General features: G+C 41.8%; 1 protein-coding gene across 1 annotated transcript; it reads left to right on the forward strand.

Annotated features, from left to right (window-relative positions):
- Positions 1–9,032: 9,032 nt before the first annotated feature.
- Positions 9,033–20,025, forward strand: LOC308277726 (T-complex protein 1 subunit gamma-like; the record flags this gene model as incomplete). Its single annotated transcript, XM_080717081.1, has 4 exons — positions 9,033–9,212; positions 16,490–16,542; positions 16,961–17,091; positions 18,758–20,025. The coding sequence occupies 4 exons, from the start codon at positions 9,033–9,035 to the stop codon at positions 20,023–20,025; spliced, it is 1,632 nt and encodes a 543-aa protein (XP_080573207.1).
- Positions 20,026–20,994: the final 969 nt, after the last annotated feature.

The following is a 20,994-nucleotide window of genomic DNA, read 5'->3' on the forward strand; positions in this document are numbered from 1 at the left end:
GATTAAAAATTCAACAGAGAGGCCAGCGTGGTGGCACATGTTTGTAATCCCCACACTTGGGAGGCGGAGACAGGAGGATGGCGCAGGTTCAAAGCCAGCCTTGCTGGCTTAAAAGACCCTGTTTCCAAATAAAAATATAAAATAGGTCTGGGAGTGTAGTCCAGAGGTAGAAGGGTTTTCAGGAACCCCAGTACCACACACACGCACACACACACACACACACACACACACACACACACACAAAATAATATTCAACAGAGAAAAGCTGAATGTGGTGGCGCATGCTTGTAATCCCAATACTTGGGAGGCTGAGACAGGAGGATTGTAGGTTCGCAGACAGCCTCAGCAACTTGTGAGGCCCTCTACAACTTAGACCCTGTTTCTAAATAAAGAAAAAAAATTCAAAAGAGAATAGAAATGTGAGTCCTTTTACTTTTTGTGTACATGTGCATGTGCATGTGCATGTGTGTGCATGTGTGTGTACCTGGGTCTAAACCCAGGGGCGTGGTACCTCTGAGCTTCACTCTCTGTCTCCATCAGAATTCCCACTGATGTAATCCATACAATTTAGAGGAGTAATATTCATTTGTCCACAGTTTCCTGGAGTTTTGGGGTTCAGTCCAGGTGAGGCTGGCTTTGGACTCTGGGGGGATGGAGGTGGGAAGCAGAGAGGGAGGGCAGGAGGCTCTGCTCTCAAATCCTGGAGGCCAGAAACAAGCGAGAACAGGCAAGCAAGGGGATTCGATGACACAAGCACGGTCCCAAAGCCACACTCCAGGGACCGGACCGGCGCCCCTCCAGCCAGCCCATCAGCCTAGGTCACACCCAGATAAACCCATTACACTTATCAACCTCATCTCCTGATGAGATTACAGTCCTCCTGACTGAACTATGTCAACCCTGAGCTCTCCAAGGTACATTCTGTATATGACTATACCATCCCCTACCCTCCCAGACCTTGGTATTTTTTATTTTTGAAACACAGTTTTATTAAGTTGTCCAGGCTGGCCTCGAACCTGTGATCCTCTGACTCGCCTCCTAAGTGCCACACTAATCCCAGCGTGTGACACCCAACAAAATGTGAGTACTTTTAAGAGTATTTAAATTTTCCTTCAGGTGCAAGTTTTGTTATATGTACCATAAAATGTTTGTTTGATTGGTTGTTTGCAGGTCTGGGTATGGAACCCAGGGGCATTTAACCTCCGAGCTACACTCCCTGTCCTATTTTTTTTATTCTTTATTTTGAAATAGGGTGTCACTAAGTTGCGGAGGGCCTCAGTAAGTAAGAACATTCTGTCTCAGCCTTCTAAACGCTGGGATTACACGCGTAATCCCAGCTTTTTGTTGTTGTTTTTTTGTGGTGCTGGTGATGGAACAAAGGGGCATTCCACCTTTAAGCTATCCCTTATTATTCTTTATTTTGAAACGAAGTCTCAGTTGTTGAGAGCCTCACTAAGTTGCTGATGGTGGCCAAAAACCTGCAATCTTCCTGTCTCAGCCTCCCAAATAATGGTATTACAGACATGTAACATCATGCCCAGCTCCCGAAAATGTTTTAATCCAACACTTTTTAAGGTCATATGAATATGGTAATTCCATGAAAGTGAAATAATAAAATTGGCTTTTCTTATCCAATAAGTAGAATAAGTAAATACTCTTGTTTAATTGTCTTAATTTGATATGAGATTCAAAAATGAAGAGTTTACTTTTCATTGTATATTTCCTTCTCTGAAACTTTTTTTTATTTTATTGGTGCAATGTATTCATACATCATAATGGTATAAAGAAAATACTTTTGTAGACATACATGCACACATCGCCCAATTAGCCCCTACCCGATCCCCACCCCATTCTCTCCCCATCCCTCCTTCCCATGCTTGGCTTAGTGGTTGACATCTAGTTTTATAACAATTTATCCAATATTAATGATGATAATCTCACAAAACAGTTTCATTTGTCTGATACCAAGCTTTTGATGACTAAAAGATAACAGTTCAATATTTCTTTTTGCTTTCTTTCTTACCAGAGAATATTTTTTCTTTTCTTTTTTTTTTAGGTGAAGCTATCATGCATTTATTTATTTATTTTTCAGAAAAAAATCTATCCTGATATAGAATATGGACTCTAGATACCCAAAACAATCTCGAAGAAGAGCAAAGCTAGAAGATGTATATTTTCTGATTTCAAACCATATAAAGCTACAATAATTGAAACAGTGTAGTACTGTTCTAGAGGCAAATATATAAACCATTGGAGTCAAATAAAAGCCTAGAGCTAAATTCTTCCATATATTGTCAAGTTATTTTTGACAAGGTTTCCACGAACATTTGGTGGAGGAAATAATAATCTTTTAACTAAATATTATTGAAAAATAATAATTACATGAAAAAGAATAAAATTGGACCCTTACCAAACACATATACAAATATTAACTCAAAATAGATAAAAGACCTAAATATAAATCTTAAGACTAAAAACTTTTAGAAGAAAATCTGGGTCATAAAACCTCACAACATTGAAATTGGCAGTGATTTCTTGGATATGATTTAAATGGCACAGGCAACAGAAGAGTATACAAACTCCCTAAAAAATAAAAAAATATTGTATATCCAAAGACAATGTAAACAGAGTTAACAGTTACTAATAAAATGGGATAAAATATTTCCAAATGCTATATCTGAAGGTATATTAATATTCCAACTAGAAATCCTAAAAATTAGCAATAATAAAAGCAAACAATACAATTTAGAGATAGGTAAAAGACTAACATAAATAATGATTCTCCACAGATAACCAATCTTAGTTGTCTGTTGGATGGAAAATCTTGTTTCTCTGGTTCTGGTGTATGTTACCTATTTCTTCTCTGTAGTTAATCTTTTTGAGTATTTTCTCTAGCGCTGGTTTTGAAGACATAAATTCCTTCAGTTTCTGTTTGTCGTGGAAGCTTATTTCCCCATCTAATTTGATAGAAAGTTTTGCTGGGTAGGAAATTTTTGGCTGGAAGTTGTTTTCTTTCAGAGTGTGGAATATGTTACTCCAAGCCCTTCTGGCTCTCATGACTTGATTTGGGAAGTCTGGAGTAATTCTAATTGGTTTGCCTCTGAATGTCACTTGGCCCTTTGTTTTTGTTGACTTTAAGATTCTCTGCTTGGCTTCCACATTGGTCATTTTGACAATTATGTGGTGTGGGGATCCTCCTCTCTGATCCTCTCTAATGGGAGTTTTATAACTTTCCTGGACCTGTGTATCGACCTCTTGCTCTATGTTTGGAAAATTTTCTGCTATTATTTCCTTGAAAAGATTGTTAATCCCTTTGGTTTTACCTTCTTTTCTCTCCTCTATTCCAATTATTCTTAGGTTAGCTCTCTTAAAATGGGCCCATATTTCTTCAATGTCAGATTCCTGCTGTCTGATTTTTTTTTCCTAAATTAGAAACTATGCATTCATTTTTTGAATGATCATCTTCTAGGAGCAAGATTCTATTCTCCATGTGGTCTAATCGGTTGTTTGTACTTTGAATTGAGGCCTTTACTTCATTAATTGCATCCTTTATCTCTCTTTGGCTCTCTCTGAATTCTTTTTGAAACACCTCTATTATTTCTACAGTTATTTTCCTGATTTGATCTTCTAGAAATCTCTGAATTTCTGTTTTATCAGGTTCTGATGTTGTGGGCTTGTGGGCATTCATTGCTCCATTGTTATTCTTCTTTTCCATGATATTGGAAGTTTGTGCTTTCTCTGGGTTCTTCCCTTGTGTCACTACGACTTCACTTAAGGTGCTCTGGATCTCGAGTCTGTGGTATCTCAGACCCCACTACTCCTTTACTGGGTTGTATCATAGAGTCTCAGACCCAGGGAGTCAATCGAGGCTGCTTTAGACCATGGGGGGTGCCAGGTTGGGCGTTCTCCTCTGGTGTGATATCTCTGCCACCACCACTCCCCCACTGGGTCAAGTCCCTGGGAGTACAGTACTGGGATTTCTCCTCCAGGAGCCGCAATTTGACTCACTGTTGAGTGCGCAGATGGAGCTGTCGTGGACTTGGTGAATTCACTGCAGCTGCCGCCAGTAGCAATATGGTGCTGCTGTTGCGCCCTCGGCCATGAGGCTGGCGTATTTCTTTTCTGTTTTTGAACTCCACTCTGGGTCCCTACAGGGTGCGCTGAGCCCAGCCCCTGGGAGCTTTAGATGCTCCCTGCGCCGAGAAATCTGCCGAATCCCGCCCGGCTGTTCCGCAGCGGCTCACCTCGGCTTGCTGTCTGCCGCTCCTCTCTGGAGCTTGGTGGGCTGTTGAGTGTGTTGGTCTGGTGCCGTCCGGTGAACTCGCCGCTGGGCACTGCTGCCGCGTTATCGGGCGTGAGGCCGGTGTATCTCCTCTCTGGTTTCTGAGCTCCGTTATGAGTTCCCTTCCTCTCTGGAGCCTGGTGCTGCAACTGAAACTTTTTTTTTCTAATAAGTCCAAGTTGACACCACTGTGATTGTGAAATTCGGTAAAAGAGAAAGAAGAAAGAGCAAGCAGGATGCAAACTTCCCAATTTATATAACAAAACTTCAGGTCATGAAAATATCCGAAAATTTACACTCGCATAGAATTTGCTGAAAGTGATTTTTTTTTTTTTTATCCCCTGATAGATGTCAGGAGAAGGTGTCTCACTATGTAGTGTAGACAGATTTTTAGGACTTTCAGTGCACCAATGTTTAAGAGAAGATCTTTATGTTAACTGGCCTCATGTAAGTAACCTATTTTCCCAAATAAACTTCAAGCATAAAGTAATATTAATAGCAATGCAGACACTAAAACATAGTGAGTACCTGCCAAATACTGTTCTAAGTATTTTATGTATTTTAACTCATAAATGAAAATAGACCGGTATATACTGTGCTAGCAACTACCTGAATCTAGTTATTTAATTTGAAGTTTAATTGAAACTAAATAAAATTAAAAATGCCATTCTTGCGTTGCTCTCGGGCCATTTCAGGAGCGCGGCAGTCACACGTGTCTAGTGCCTTCTGAATTGGGTAACACAAAAACACTGTCCATTGTCCATTGTCCCAATAAGTAATTTTGGAAAGTGCTGGCTTGAAACAAATGTTGAAATAATGTGCTATAAATAGTACACTAGTAATCTCCAGAAATCTAATAGGCACTAAAAGTTTTCCCCGTATGTATATCTGAAATAGAAGCAACCAATTTTTACTCAACAATGATAAATTGAAAATAAGACAAAGTATATTCAGTTGAAAGAGAACTAGCAAATATATGTGATAAACTGCCTTTCAATGTGCTCTCTTGCGATGTAAATGTCACACATCATCCTGTTATATCCATATCTTCTTTACCTGTTCTACTTTTTATAGTTAGATGGCACCTTGAAAATAAAACTCTAATAACTGGATTTTCTCTTAGCCTTGTTTGACCTTCAATCATCTTATCACACCAAGAAAAAAAGACTCAGGTTTGCCTTGAAGGAATAAGTGCTTTGTGCTTAGCATATAGGGCGTGCGTTTAGGTAAACCAACTACTATATTCAGGGAAATATTTTTTGCAGTAAGTGGTCTTAAGCCTTAATATTATACATAAAACCCAGAGAAATTTTATATTGATATATAAAAGGGCTAAGGAAGTTTTCCCCACAATGCCTTTTAAAACTCAAGGCTTCAGCCGGGCGTGGTGGTGCACGCTTGTAATCCCCGCGCTTGGGAGGCAGAGACAGGAGGATCGCATAGGTTCGAAGCCAGCCGCACTGGTTTAGGAGACCCTGTTTCCAAATAAAAATATAAAATAGGTCTGGGAGTGTAGCCTGGAGCTGGAGGTTCAAGGACTTCCAGGAACCCCAGTACCACCAAAAAAAAAAAACAAAAAAAAAAACAAAAAAAAAACTCAGGGCTTCAAGTATATATCCCATTATCAAGACAATGATGGCTTTGTGATTCTTATGTTACTCTATTCTGATTTTCTTTGTGTCAACTGGCAAAGTGTCTGCATTTCATTGCTAATGAATCTAGTAAACTACTGCAAAGGAAAACAAATGTAAAACAAATCACCATCAAAATCAAGATCTTACTCTAAATAATTAACCACAGGTGGAAAGACACCGGCTTCCCATGAGCACCCACTTTGTGGAATCTCAGTGAAACTCCATACCCATCATATTTTGAATGAAAGAATTTTAGGCTAGTGAATCAAAGTATGCATACAAGTAAAGGGTCTAATTAAAGTTCACGCTGACATGTGCCATCCACCGTTCAGAGACAGTGAAATATTCTAAAGAGGGCATTTTCTAACTGGACGTGGTGGAGCGCAACTGTAATCCCAGTACTTGGAAGACTGCGACAGGAGGATCGCAGGTTTGAAGGCAGCCTCGGCGACATAGGGAGGCGTTCAGCAACCCATGAGATCCTGTTTCCAAACAAAACACTTTTTAAAAAGGGCTGGGAGTGTAGCTCAGAGGAAGAATACCCTTGGGTTCAATCCTCAGTACCACAAAAAAGGGATTTTTTTTTCAGAATGTAGAAATAATAATAACTTTTTTTATTTTTTCAATTTTAAAAATATTTCCTTATTTGGACTTGGCTCTGGCAATTTTAGAGACACTTCATAATATGTGTCCAGACTTGTGTTACTAAGAAGTCTTTTCAGTAAATTAGCATAATCATGTGATGCCAATATGAGGCTCAGATATGTTATTTCTTATAAATCGATTCACTTTTGCTTCTGAGGGAAGTGTGCAGAGCACAGAACAGGATAAAATGTGAAAACAGTAAAACAAAAGTCTCAGTCTCCTTATTAATCTGATCATGGAAATAATATTCAAGAAGGAGAAAGTATTAATGCCAAATTAAAGCAGACTTGTAATACAGCTCAACATTATACTCACATTAATATCAAAAGTGATAATAATTTATGTCAGAGTGCTTGAAAATTAGCAACCATTTCTCCTATAAAGTAATAAGAAAATGTGTTATTCGTTTGAATGATATGAATTCTGTCTAGGTAAGTATGCAGATCATTTGGGCCCATGTAGATTTCTGTCCTGTATGTATTCACAGGCCTTACTTCACCTAGATCAATGGAAAAGCCTTCTGTCTAGACAAGGCGCAACTCAGCAGAGGTTTGTAATGATGATGCTAATTATAGGTACAAAGCAGGTCTCGTAAGAATGGTATAGAGAGAAATGACATAGAAATTGGTGAAATGAAAGAGCAAATGATTGAATGATTGGTGTCCATGTCAAATTGTGACCTTAGTCCGAAACAGGAGGATTACAGATTCACAACCAGCCTCAGCCACTTAGCAGGACCCTCTGAAATTTAATGAGGACCTGTTTTAAATTTAAAAATAAAAATAAAAAGTAGGGCTGGGGGTGTAGCTCAGAGGTAGAATGCCTCTAGGTTTAATCTCTAGCATCACAAAACAAAACAGAAAGAAAATAGTTCTTGTGAGAAGGTGGTCCTAAGTGTTTTCTTAAGTTCCTCAGTACTTTTTCCATCTAGGGGAAAGCTCTAGCTCTAGACTGACTCAATGGGCCCTTTCTGTGTCCCTAAACCCCCAAAAAAAAGCACAGGCACATAGAGGGTGACCTAAACTTTTGACCTCTGAGTTGCTGAGACTGACCTCAAGCCTGCAATACTCTTGTCCCTACCTCCCAAGTACTGGGATTACAAGCACGTACCACCTCACCTGGCTAGGGCCACCAAGCCACTTGGCTTACCTGGGGGCCAGGTATGGTGAGGTGGCTTTCCAAGATGGCACGGTCATAGTAAAGGTGCCTCAATTAAATTGACTGTGACTCTGCTGACGGGCCATAGACCCTTTCCCCACGGTCCGCAGATCTCACCCAAAGGTGCCAGTTGATTAAAGAGGCCTGGTCTCATACAATAGCTTGGCTTATTTTTGCCTCCTCTGTGACCCCCAACTCAATATCAACATTACATCTGGTGCCAAAACCCACTGAACCTGAGAGGATTTATTTATTTTTGTTTTTTTCTCTTTTTTTGTTTTTACCCCTTCCTGAGCTGCTGTGACTCCCCTCAGGAGTCCTCCTCTTTACTCCCAGGAAACTGGACTCTGACCCTTAATTGGACCGACCACTTTTGCTTTCAGACAAGGTAAGTTCCCTTCCCTTCCTCTGGTCAGCAGGTCCTCCAGCTTCTTGCTTCTGGCTTCTCTGTTTTTCCAAACACAGGGCCACATCAGAGTTGCCTCCAGACAACCAGGTTGTCCTCTGGCCTTGAGAAGGGAGTGGAGACACCCCTCTCGCTCTGCTCTCTTTGCCCTGTTCCTGGATGATTGATCAGGAAAAATAGGAACGCCTGTTTCCTGTTCTTCCTTCTCACCCATGGACCAGACATGGGAAGGCAAAATTCCAAAATAATGGGTCATGGCGGCCCAAAAATGAAACTTTGGACTTTAATAATCTGAGTGACCTCAGCAACTTTTGTAAGTGGTCTGGTAAATGGCCAGAAGTCCTTTAAGTCCAGGCCTTCTTTTTCCTGCGTTCTTGTACCTCCGACCCCTCTTCCCCCGTCAGCCGCCATTTTCCTGTCAGCTACCATTTTTCCATCAGCTGCCAACGTTCTAACTCTGCTAGGTCACAGTTGCCATCTTGTGACGTTACACAGTCGCCATCTGGTGATGGTGCACAGTCACCATCTAGTGACCTTGCCAGGTTACAGGCACCATTTTCTGATTTCACCTTGGTTCCTCGCATCTGCTCCTTCCTCTCTGATCTCAACCTACCATCGGAGCCCCATCTGACAGCCTCTCACCCTAACCAACACCCCCCACACTCCCTTAAGGGGCCCTCAGGCCCCTATTCAAAATTTGGTGAACATGGCTTTTAAAGTTTTTAATTTCCAAGAGGAACAGGCTGAAACAGAGCCTACAATCAGACTCTGCCAAAAGGCATATCTGCAACCCCGTGGCGGCTCAGCCTTCTGGATGACGAGCGCCACCGGGGGTGAAGGACAGCAATGACCACTACATCCAGGAGCCTGCTTCAAGTGTGGCAAGGTCACACTCACCAAACAAACCATGTCCAGTGTGCAGCCAGGAGGGCCACTGGCACGCTGCCCTTGGAAAAGTGATGAGCCCCAGGTACATCAACACAGGGGACCACCCTTCCAGACCACGTCCTGCTGCTGGCCCGACTCAGCCTGGCCAAGACTGACAGCTCCTGGCCTCATCAAACTTGATCCCCCTGCTGAGCCCAGGGTAACTCTCAAGGTAGCGGGTAAGCCAATCTCCTTTTTGGTTGTCTTTTCAGGTCCCAGTTTTTCTTCTTCAGTCGAGACAGCCAGCACTGTGGCCAGTGCTCTATGCTCGGACATCATCCCTCAGTTTGGACTCTCCAATTCCTTACAGTCTGATAATGGACCATCTTTTATTTCTAACGTTACTTAACAGGTGGCACAGGCCCTTGGCATTTCTTGGAAGCTCCACCTTTGACCTTGTACCTCTGAGCTACACCCCAACCCTATTTTTTAATCTTTTTTTTTTTTTTTGGTGGTACTGGGGATGGAACCCAGGGGCCTTCTACCTCCGGGCTACACTCCCAGACCTATTTTATATTTTATTTGGAAACAGGGTCTCTTAAGCCAGCTGAGGCTGGCTTCGAACCTGCACGATCCTCCTGTTTCAGCCTCCCAAGCGCAGGGATTACAAGCATGTGCCACCACACCCAGCTTTTTAAGTCTACTTTTATTAACCACAATCATCAGGGAAGGCCCACCTGTTTATTTCTGGAAATTCACCATGTAAGTGACCTATTTTCCTCCCTCCATAAAACGTTGGATGGGTCACAAGGTGGGACCAGCGCAGTGCTCTCCCTCTCTGGGTGCCAGACACCCTAGCCCCTTTTCTGCTAAAGTTCATTCAAACATGTATTACCAAGCTGTCCAGCGTAACCTCCATCAACTCCTGCTGCAGCCATACTTCCACCTGTCACTTCTAAATAACCCAACCTCTTCTGGCCAAGGGGCCCCTATAATGACATCCCCTTTGATGGCAGGAAGTAGTTATTGACTCGGTTGTGTCCAAAAGGCCGGGATGGCAGTTTGGGCCCCTCCCAAACTCCCAAGACAGGAGGCAGAACCCTGGAAGCCAGGAGTGGTGAGACTCCTGAGGTTGGGGGGCTCCAGAGGTCACGAGACTAGAGACGTCAGAAGAGGACTGGCATTCCCACACTGCTGGCCCCATCCCAAGACTCCCAGCCACATAAATACCCTCATTTCCTCTCTGAAGCGTGACTCTGCTGGTCAGGACTCCCTGACTGGCCATCGGTCCCTTTCCCCACAGTTGTCTGACCCCGCCCAAAGGTGTCAGTGGATTAAAGAGGCCTGGTCTCACACAATAATTTGGCTTGGTCTTGCCTCCTTTGCAACCCCCAACTCAATTTTAATGTTTAAAGCATTTTAGGCAAGTTACTAAATTGTGTGGCTACGTTTGTTTTCAAGAGTTGAAGCCATCAAGCTCCAGATGATGCTCCATAAAATATCCCAGGTAAACATCTGCCGGAGCTCCTTGGGAAGCCTTGCACACCTCAAACATTGGCTGATCTAACCCCCACAAGTGACTTCCACACACCCTCAAGGCCGGGGCCCCACTTCGACCCCTCTCAGCATGGAAATAGCTTCACTGATTTTCTTCATCCCAATTCACTTTGCCTAAAAAGAGGTGGAACCGTTTATTCTTAAAACATGTTGCTTCTATGCCAGTAAGTCTGCTCTTGTGCAGAGTAAGACTAAACAGTCATCTAGGTATTCTGTAGACAGGGTTACATGGGTGGCATTCATATCTTTTGCTCATTTTTGGCTCAGTGCTAGTAGTCTGCCTAAACGTGCTCATTGGACCTTGATTTTATTTTTTAAAAATATGCCTATTAGTCAGGCGTGGTGGCGCACGCTTGTAATCCCCGCGCTTGGGAAGCGGAGACAGGAGGATCGTGCAGGTTCGAAGCCAGCAACACTGGCTTTAAGAGACCCTGTTTCCAAAAATTAAAAAAGTATAAAATAGGTCTGGGAGTGTAGCCCGGAGGTAGAAGGGCTTCCAGGAACCCCAGTGCCACCAAAAATAAATAAATAAATAAATAAATAAATAAATAATAAAAAATTAAAAATATGCCTATTAGAAAATATGAGGTTATTTTAGTGCCTAATTTGCTATAAAAATCTCATTGTTTTTAATAAATTTGTTCATCTTCCTACAAAATGAATTTCCTTGGAAATTTATTAGGAAAAGATCTTGGAATTTCCCTTTTTGAAGGGCACCTGATGAAGTATATCACAGTCAGAGATATAGTATTATGTGATTAAATAGAATAAAATATTTAACATTTTCATTTAAAATTATACATGTTACTGGGAACAGTAGTGAACGTCTGTAATTTTAGCTACTTAGGAAGTTGAGGCCAAAAGATAAGTTCAAGGATAGACTGGCAACTTGACCCGGCCCTGACTCAAAATAAAACGAAATGACTAGGGATGTAACTCCATGGTAGTGCCTAGCATTCGAGAGGCCCTGAATTCTATCTCCAGCAACTAAATAACTAAGAAATATTTATAGAAGAAAATTATACAGAATAGCCTGTTTCCTAAGTATAGAAATAAGAAAATTATGGAAATGCCATTTTTTTTCCTGTGTGTGTGTAGGGGGTGGGTACTGGGGATGAAAACTGGAACATTCTACCTCTTAAATATTTAATTTTGTGTTTTGAAACCAGGTCTCATTAAATTGTAGAGGATCTCACTAAGTTGCTTAGGCTGCTGGTAAAACTATGATCCTCCTGACTCAGCCTCCCAAGTACTGGGATTACAAAGGTGCACCGCCACACGCAGCTTGCCAAGTGCTTTTGTGCCTTAAGAAGTTTCTGGAAATGTGCCTCATTGCTTTTCAGGAGCATTAGAAATGCTTTCCCCTTCATGGAGATCTCTTTGGCAGATGCCTACTTGTAGTTCTCTGAAGCATCTGAATTTCTCTACACTTTAAGCTGCTTGCCAGCTGCAAACAATTAAACTGGACAAGATGTGACTCAGGGGACTGCCATTTCAGGGGGATTGTACATTTCGATACTTGATTAGCTTGGATTGTCATAGTAATTAAAAGTAACTTTATGAAATCAAATTTCTCATTTAGTGTCTCTTATACTAACCGTAGACCCACCTACTACATTGAAAATATACTTCTCAGAGACAGGCTTTCTCCCCAGGTATGATGGCACAGCAAAACTGTACCGGTGTGCCATGTAGCTGCGGGTTCTTGTTCTTAGCTGTTTTAGAAAAGGATAGCCCGAACTCTTCTGCTGTAAGCTTAAGCAATTTTATTATATAAAGGCAGAAACATAGGATAGAAATTAAAGCGCTTACATCAGAGGTGTGCAGTGGAGTAATTTAAAAATAAGTTACTGAAGTTTTTGGATATAGAACAGATTTTATAAAGAATTTTATCTTGCATCTTTGCTAAATCAATTGTCTTTCTGACCTGACTCGATCCTCTCTATTTTCAGGGCAAGCCTTTGGATATGGGGATTCACTATCCTACATTCTGTCTAACCAAAAGTCTTCTTCCCGTAGGTGTAAGCTCAAATCTTTAAGACCCTAAAATGTGTTATTTGGTTATCAAAGTCAGAAATCTCTTTAAGGTTTGTACCATCCTCTCACATCCTACCCTGTCTTCCAGAAGTTATTTACTATGTAAACTTGTCTTTAAAATGCAAAGGCCCTGGGCTACCTCTATGTGTTCTTGCCAGGAACTCTGCAGGGTTCCTTCCCTGCTTGAGTGCCTGCACAACACCAAGCTCTGACTACTTTCTATATTTTGGCAATTAATACCAAAGCTATTTTCAAATACAATTTGAAGCCATTTTCCAATACCGGCACATTCCTTATGAAAGCCTGACTTCAAATGATTATTTCTATCTGATGTTCCAGAAAAAGCCTCCTCAATAGGCACAAAACATTTCTGCAGAATTCTTTCTATGATGGATGCATAATAGATACCACTGTAACTGTCCCCAAACATCCCGTTCTTCCTCACTATCACACCTGACTCCAAAAACAATGAGCAGGTCCTCCCTGCTTCTGAGGAGCTTTGATCTGCTGTAGCATCTCAGACAGAGCTAAAAAGAAAGAGAGGGGGATGGAGAGAGGTTTCACAATAGCAGCCTGCTCCTTGCTCATCCCTCTGAAGGGCACGAACCACCACCCAGGCAAAGACGAGGCCGGATGCACACCAGTCACTGCAAGCATGCGCTGGCATTTGGTGTGATCTATGAATCTCCACAGCAATCATTGAAAAAATAGCAAAACTGGTATTAGAAGCGAAAGCCCGACTTTTGGATTTTATCGGCACTAAAAGGTTTTGATAGCAACTAAAAAAACCCCAAATATTCTATTTTCCTCTGTCTTTTAGATCAAAACATTAATAAAAAGACCATTGGAAATAAGGAAACAATGTTCTATCCTCTCATTAAAGGCTCTACATATAAAGTTCCTTTTGTTGCCTGGAGCTGTTCCTGATGTTTATAGATTTTTAGTTGTATATTTTGAGACATAGTGCTCTGAAAAGTGATTTTATAATGCAAGTTTATTATTTCCCAACCATGGTAAGGAGTGGAAGTGCAGTGATTCATCTTACTGCTTTCTGTTTACAAAATACTCCTGAACTTCCACTATTATGTTTCATAGTGCTGAGAGTTTACATAGCAGAATAAAATATGGTTCACCTTTTTCACACAATACTTGACTATATTAATCTTAGTTATTTTAGATTGCAATTTTTAAAGAACCTACAACATGAATAAAGATAAGTTTGTTGATTTTAGCATTGAAGATTAGATAAAACATATTTGTATTCTTGATTTATACCAAATATTTTGAGATAATCAGATTATCACTAATTAATGTTTTTATAAATTATGGTGACTTTCCCTTAAATATTTTGTATTCTAATATAGGGAAATATTATATTATTAAGTAATTGCTATGGAGTTTAAGACAGATATCATTAACTTATCACAGTCATCTTTCAAATATCATTTCATGTCTACTGTAAGGATCTTAGAGTGGTATTCTTCTATTTCCTTCTTCTTATCTTCTATGCTGGTTTGGTAATACTGCATCAATCTACATATGTCAAAGTTCACAGAGCATTTCTTCACTGTCCTTTAAAGCAATTAAAAAGGTGGAAAAAAATCTATTAGGTTTCACCAGTGTTTTCATCTTCCCAGCACACTCTTCCTTAGGACAGTTTCCAATTTCAGCCTCATACCATATTCTGTCTACTGAGCTTCCTTAACAAGCACTAGCCTGGAGGCAATGCACCCCTTAGACATTTCTTTTGGCTTGGAAAAATCTTCTACATTCTGAGAAAGAGAGAGAGAGAGAGAGAGGGAGAGAGAGAGGAGGGAGAGAGAGAGAGAGAATGAATGAATGAATATTGCTGGGGATTGAGCCGAGGGTGTTCTATACGTTTTTTTATTTTGTTTTGTTTTTTATTCATTTGTATTTTTGTGTGTAGTACTTGTACCCACGGCCCCATTTCATTTCTTTTTTTTTTTTAAACAGGGTCACTCTAGGTTGATGAGAGTCTTACTATTTTTAAGGCTGTCCTCGAACCTCTGATCTTCCTGCCTCTGCCTCCCCAGTATGAGGATCACAGGCATGGGCTACTATGCCTGGTCGTATTTTTAATTTTGAAACAAGGTATTGCTAAGTTACTCAAACTGGCCTCAAACTTATGATCCTTCTAAATCAGCCTCCAAATCACTGGGGTTACAGCAGCATGCCACCCGGCTCAGCCCTCATTTGACCTTTTAAAAATGTTTTATTCCTGCTCGCTGAAATGTGCGCACGTGCTGTTCATTTTTTCCACAAGATCATTATAAATTACAGATATTTGAATTTTTCTGTCAAAGTATTTCAACATCTGAGTCATTTAGAAATTGGATCCTATCATTAATTTATCTCTTTATCATAGGCAGCCTTTTCTTGCTTTTTTGTCTTTCTGATAGTTTTGCAATGAATGCTAGATATCATATGCGGAATAGCAGGAACTGAGGTAAATAACACTTATGCCTAAAAATGGATGTATCTCATCTTTTGTTGTGATGTTACGGTGTGCTGTTAAAGTATAGATAACAAACAAGGACTTGCCCAACACAAAGAGAAGCCAATACTTTGGCACCAGGTTTTACAAAAAAAGGCTACAAGGTAAGTAGATTAGTAACTGAATGTAATAGGGCCCTTTCTCCGTGAGCGTGAAGCCAATACAAACTACACTGGCATAGTTTGGATTTAAAACATCCTTAGATCTCATGGGTTGAAGACAGCACCATTCTGTGGATAATTTGGTTGCTAGAGAAGAGTCCCTGGGGCTGGTGGATGGGGACAGTGTTTCCCAGACCATCTGTTGGCCGTCTGCCACCATGAGCTGATAACGAGCTCTATCCTCCTCTCTGCTCCCGGTCACTATGCCCTGAGGACCTGCATCCCAGTTGGTTTTTGCTTGTAAGTCCTAGTAACGTGGACTAAAATCTTCAGGACCATGAGCAAATCCATCTTCCTCTAAGCCATGGTCATTAGGTAGTTTGGGTCAAAGTGATAGGAATGCTAACCAAAAAAATAATGGACTGGAGGATAAAATAATGGAGAAAGAAGGATTACTCACAGCAAGGAGACCTGGGACACTTGCACAGAAATGCTTTCTGGGAACAAGAGAAGCAAGGGGACTTGACTTGGGGAGTCTACACATGTTCATCGAGCAACGCACACGTAGGAGCTCTGGCATATTCCTGGGTGTGCTCGGTTTAAGGTGTAACATTTCTGAGCCTGTTCAGATTAAGATCACAGATCACATGTTCAAAAAATTAAGACGACAGACTGGAATGCTTGTGGGCAGGCTCAGTATTATATAAGCCAAGTTAATTCCAGGTCACCTAAAAGAATGAGTCATCGTGATGTGGTGGCCTGGTCCGGTTCTTTCTAACTTTCTCCAAAGTTTTAGCTGGAACTAAACGAACACATTTGAAGTCCTTTAAAGGGGCAGAAGCGTTCTCTCCCGTCGGTGCAGGAGTTAGTCTCTGAAGGTGCCTGCCTCCTTCAGTAGCTAGGGGACTAACAGAGATAGCAGGCACACGCTAAGCAGCAGCCTTCCCAATCTGCTGGGAATGAATGAACTTAAGGATCCTGGGGTAGCTGAGAATTTGCTAGAATGTTCCCCACTCAGTCAGCTGTCCAGGTGGATTATGTGGATTCTTTGCAGCTGGGGAGTTTCCCGTCTCTCCATTCTTCTCCTCTGCCTGCCATGGTTGATAGATCTTTCCTTTTTAATCTGGCTCCATGAAGCCCTGCTCTTGTTTCTCAGGCTCTGCTCGTTCATCTCAGACCTTTGGCTCTGCCAGGCTCTTGGGATGATTTTAGGTCCGTTCCTATGATTCTATGCCTGTGTCCTGAAGAACACATTGGCCACAGGGAAGCTTCCATATTCTGTCCCAGTTTTCGTTTTTTAATCAGAAGTTTGATTTTGTTGCTGTTCTCATGACCTTCAGGTAAGCACACAGACTTTTATTAAATACCTCCAGGAGTCAGTTGTTATCTTGTGCTTTAAATGGGGACTAAGATTCCAGAAGTTTCTTTTTGATGTCCATATTTACTCTCCTGTTCAGTGATGCCTGAATGTCTGAGCTAAAGGGGGAGTCTCCTGTTTCTGTCTTCCCTCATCCTTCTCTCTTCGACAGCAGCAAAGTATCTTTGCCTTTTCCTCAAAGACAAGAGCATTACTGCGTCTTCCTCTACATGCAGGTGGGTTTTGTTTCTGTCCTTTTCCAGAAGATCGGGGTTTTTAGCTGAGCTCTAGGTATATGATCAGGTGAGAAGGATGGCTGCTCCTTCGCCAGTGACTAAAGGGTTTAAGTCTGCAGGAGAGGAGAGTCCATGAAATATGTGGTGCCCAAACCTTTTCTCCAGCAGCAGCCAGTCAACTCTGTCACCACGAAGGAGACATTTCCAGTTTCCCTCTTTGTCTCCGGTCTTCCTGGCTGGAGGCCTTGGGGAGTTTCTGAGTGATTTTAAACTCACCCTTTGCCAGAAGCTTCCAGGTACTACTCATTGACATTTTAGCTAATGCCTGACTTTTTAAACATTACAAAATTGTACCTGATTTTTTTCGTAACAAATTTATTAATATATAATTTCACAGACCATATTAATTCATTTAATAGGTACAGTTCAATAGTTTTCAATATATTCACAGATGTATGTGACCATCTCTAATCACTTTTAAGGCGTTTTCATCACTTCTCAGAAAGAAAGGCCAGCTGTGTGCAGTGGTCAATGCCTGTCATTCCAGTACTTGCGAGGCTGAGACAGGAGGATTGCACGTTCAAAGCTAGCAACAGGTGGTAACTTGGCAAGATCCTGTTTAATATATAGATGGGGATGTAGCTCAGAGGTCAGTCCTAGAAAATTAATGATACCTTGTCTCAAAATAAAAAAATAAAATAGGGTGGGAACTGTATCTCAGAGCTCAAAAGTGGACCACCCCTGTGTTTGTTTAATACCCTCAAGCTCCCATCCCAGTCCAAAGCAACTCTCAATTAATTTTGTTTTTACAGATGGTTTTTTGAGTGACTAGTCTCTGGTATTTAGCATCCCTAAATATCTATGTCCCTTTTACCCTCTAAGGGGTACTGTTTTTATATATCTGGCAATATTATCAACTCAACAATACATTGCTCTATTATTACTTCATAATCTGTTGTCATTTCCTTAGCCAACCATTTTGCTTCTACCAGCTTACTTTGTGCTATCATTGGAAAGTAGATTCAATGTATATTATGCCTGTATATTGTATATGTTCAATAATACATTATGTTGCACACATATATGTTTACATAATTGCTTTCTAAATCAGTTGACAAAGGAGAAAAACAGTTATTCTTACTGTCTTTTATAATCGCATCATTACCTTTCTGGGATTGCTATTTATGTTAGTTTTATTAAAATTACCATCTAGGATCACTGGTTTTCAGCTTAAAGATTTTACTTTGTTTTAAATTAGTTATATCAGCAACACATTCTCTTCATTTTTATTTACCTGGGAAGAAAGACTTTATTTATATCTTACTTCTAAAAGATAGCTCTTCTGGATATAGATTTCTTGAGTTTTTCGGGATATAGGATTTTTGGCTGACAGTTATTTTCTTTTTGAGCACTTTGGTTATATTACCCCACTGCCTTCTGACCTTACTGTTTTTTCTAAGAAGTTTTCTGTTAATCATCTTGGGGTTCCCTTTTAAATAGTGAATACTTTTTCCCTTGTTACTTTCAAGATTTTCCTTGTCTTCAGCTTTCAGCATTTTACCATAGTATATCTAGTGCCTTTTGAGTTTATCCTAGGCGGTGTCTATTAAACTTTATAGATATATAAATATCATTTTTCAATAATACTAAGATGTAGTCAGCCATTATTTTTTGCATAATTTTTCTTTTTCTTCTCTCTTACTCTGATACTCCTATTTTATATATGCCAACATGCTTAATGGTGTCCTGTATATCTCTAAAGCTTTGTCGCTTCTCCTTGTTATTCTTATCCCTGAGGTAGAGTTGTTGTGTTTGTATTTATCTGGTATCTGGATTATTTTAGTGAAATTATTTTCCTAGCCCGTGTTAGTCTCCGATGTTTTTTCTCAGGTGGTAACACTTGACTTTTCCCAAAATCATTCTGGTACTAGTAGAACTTTCTGCATCTTTGATCGTTTCCAGCTGTCACACACACACCATTGGATGACATGGTCAACATGCTAAAGAAAATCAGCACCCCTGTTGACGTCAGCAACCGGGAGATGATGCTAAACATCATCAACAGCTCCATCACTACCAAAGCAATTGGTCGGTGGTCCTCGCTAGCTTGCAACATCGCGCTAGATGCCGTCAAGACTGTACAGTTTGAGGAGAATGGCCGGAAGGAGATTGACATCAAGAAATATGCAAAGGTGGAAAAGATTCCTGGGGGCATAATTGAGGACTCGTGTGTCTTACGTGGAGTCATGATTAACAAGGACGTGACCCACCCACGAATGCGGCGCCTGATCGAGAACCCTCGCATCGTGCTTCTGGATTCTTCTCTGGAATATAAGAAAGGGGAAAGCCAGACTGACATTGAGATCACACGAGAAGAAGACTTCACCCGAATCCTTCAGATGGAGGAAGAGTACATCCAGCAGCTCTGTGAGGACATCATCCAGCTGAAGCCTGATGTGGTCATCACAGAAAAGGGCATCTCAGACTTAGCTCAGCACTGCCTCATGCGGGCCAATATCACAGCCATCTGCAGAGTCCGAAAGACAGATAATAATCGCATTGCTAGAGCCTGTGGGGCCCGGATAGTGAGCCGGCCAGAAGAACTGAGAGAAGATGATGTTGGGACGGGTGCAGGTCTCTTGGAAATTAAGAAAATCGGAGACGAGTACTTCACATTCATTACTGAGTGCAGAGACCCCAAGGCCTGCACCATTCTCCTCAGGGGAGCCAGCAAGGAGATTCCCTCGGAAGTGGAGCGCAACCTCCAGGACGCCATGCAAGTGTGCCTCAACGTGCTGCTGGACCCTCAGCTGGTGCCGGGGGGCGGGGCCTCCGAGATGGCTGTGGCCCACGCCTTGACAGAGAAGTCCAAGGCCATGACTGGTGTGGAGCAGTGGCCATACAGGGCTGTGGCCCAGGCTCTGGAGGTCATCCCTCGCACCCTGATCCAGAACTGCGGGGCCAGCACCATCCGTCTACTTACCTCCCTTCGGGCCAAGCACACCCAGGAGAACTGTGAGACCTGGGGTGTAAATGGTGAGACGGGCGCCTTGGTGGACATGAAGGAGCTGGGCATTTGGGAGCCGTTGGCTGTGAAGCTGCAGACATACAAGACAGCAGTGGAGACTGCAATCCTGCTGCTGCGGATCGAAGATCTCGTCTCAGGCCATAAAAAGAAGGGCGATGACCAGAGCCGGCAAGGCGGGGCTCCTGATGCTGGCCAGGAGTGAGGGCTGCGAGGCGACTTGAAGGCACAGAGCCAGCAGGCTCCCCTTTCCTGAGCCAGAGTGCCAGGAGCACTGTGGATGTCTTTGTTTGAAAGGGATCAGATTGAGGGAGCGCCCCCAGGCCCTTTCTGTCCCAGCTCAGTTTGCAAAAAGCACTGACAGTAATTCTTCTCGAGTGTAAGCTTTCCATTTAGTTAGCTTCCTATGATTAAATCGAAGTCATTTGAAAAAAAAAAAAAAAAAAACTAAACTAGTTTTATTATTTCCTGGTTTTGTCCTTCAGATTAGCTGACTTACATTTGAGCCGAGTGGTCCCCAAAACTCACCAGAAACTATGCTTCAAATTTTGAATCTGGACCTCTTCCTGAGATAGGGATATGCAGTATGAACCTCTCTCAAGTTGCCAGACAGCATCAGGGGACCACAGCCGCCCCTCTGCCACGTGATAATGAGGGGAAACAGCCAATACTTAGCGATGCTGGTTGCTAAGCCATAATGTTTGGTAGGTGAGGCTTATTAAATTAATTTTCAGATTACTGTGGCTTTATGAGACTATTTGGTGTCTTGAATCTCCTCCCTCATGCCTCTCCCCATAACTTCTACTATTCTTGACAGTCTTTAGGCTTAGAATGCTTACTCTGTGTCAGAGTAGGAAGAAATTAGGCATTATCTGATTTTTATCCTGCCTTCTCTCCATGGAGATCTCTGAGCTAAGGTTCTAAGGTTAGGAGTGGAGACAGTAGCGATTTGATGGACAGAGCACAGGGACGGCACAGGGACGGAGCCATGAGTGAGCAGAGCCCAAGTATTTCTGTAGCCATGGCAGAGTCTTTGTCCTGGTGGGTAGAAGCTGGGCAGAAGGGAACTTGTCTCCTGCAGTTGTACTAAGCCATGACGTTGCTTCAACCACAGGCATTTGGGCACAGGAATGGGAAACGCTGGTGCTCTGCTCACAGGAGGCAAACCTCCATC

The sequence above is a fragment of the Muscardinus avellanarius genome (assembly GCF_963383645.1).
Source record: "Muscardinus avellanarius genome assembly, chromosome: 20".
Classification (NCBI taxonomy): domain Eukaryota; kingdom Metazoa; phylum Chordata; class Mammalia; order Rodentia; family Gliridae; genus Muscardinus; species Muscardinus avellanarius.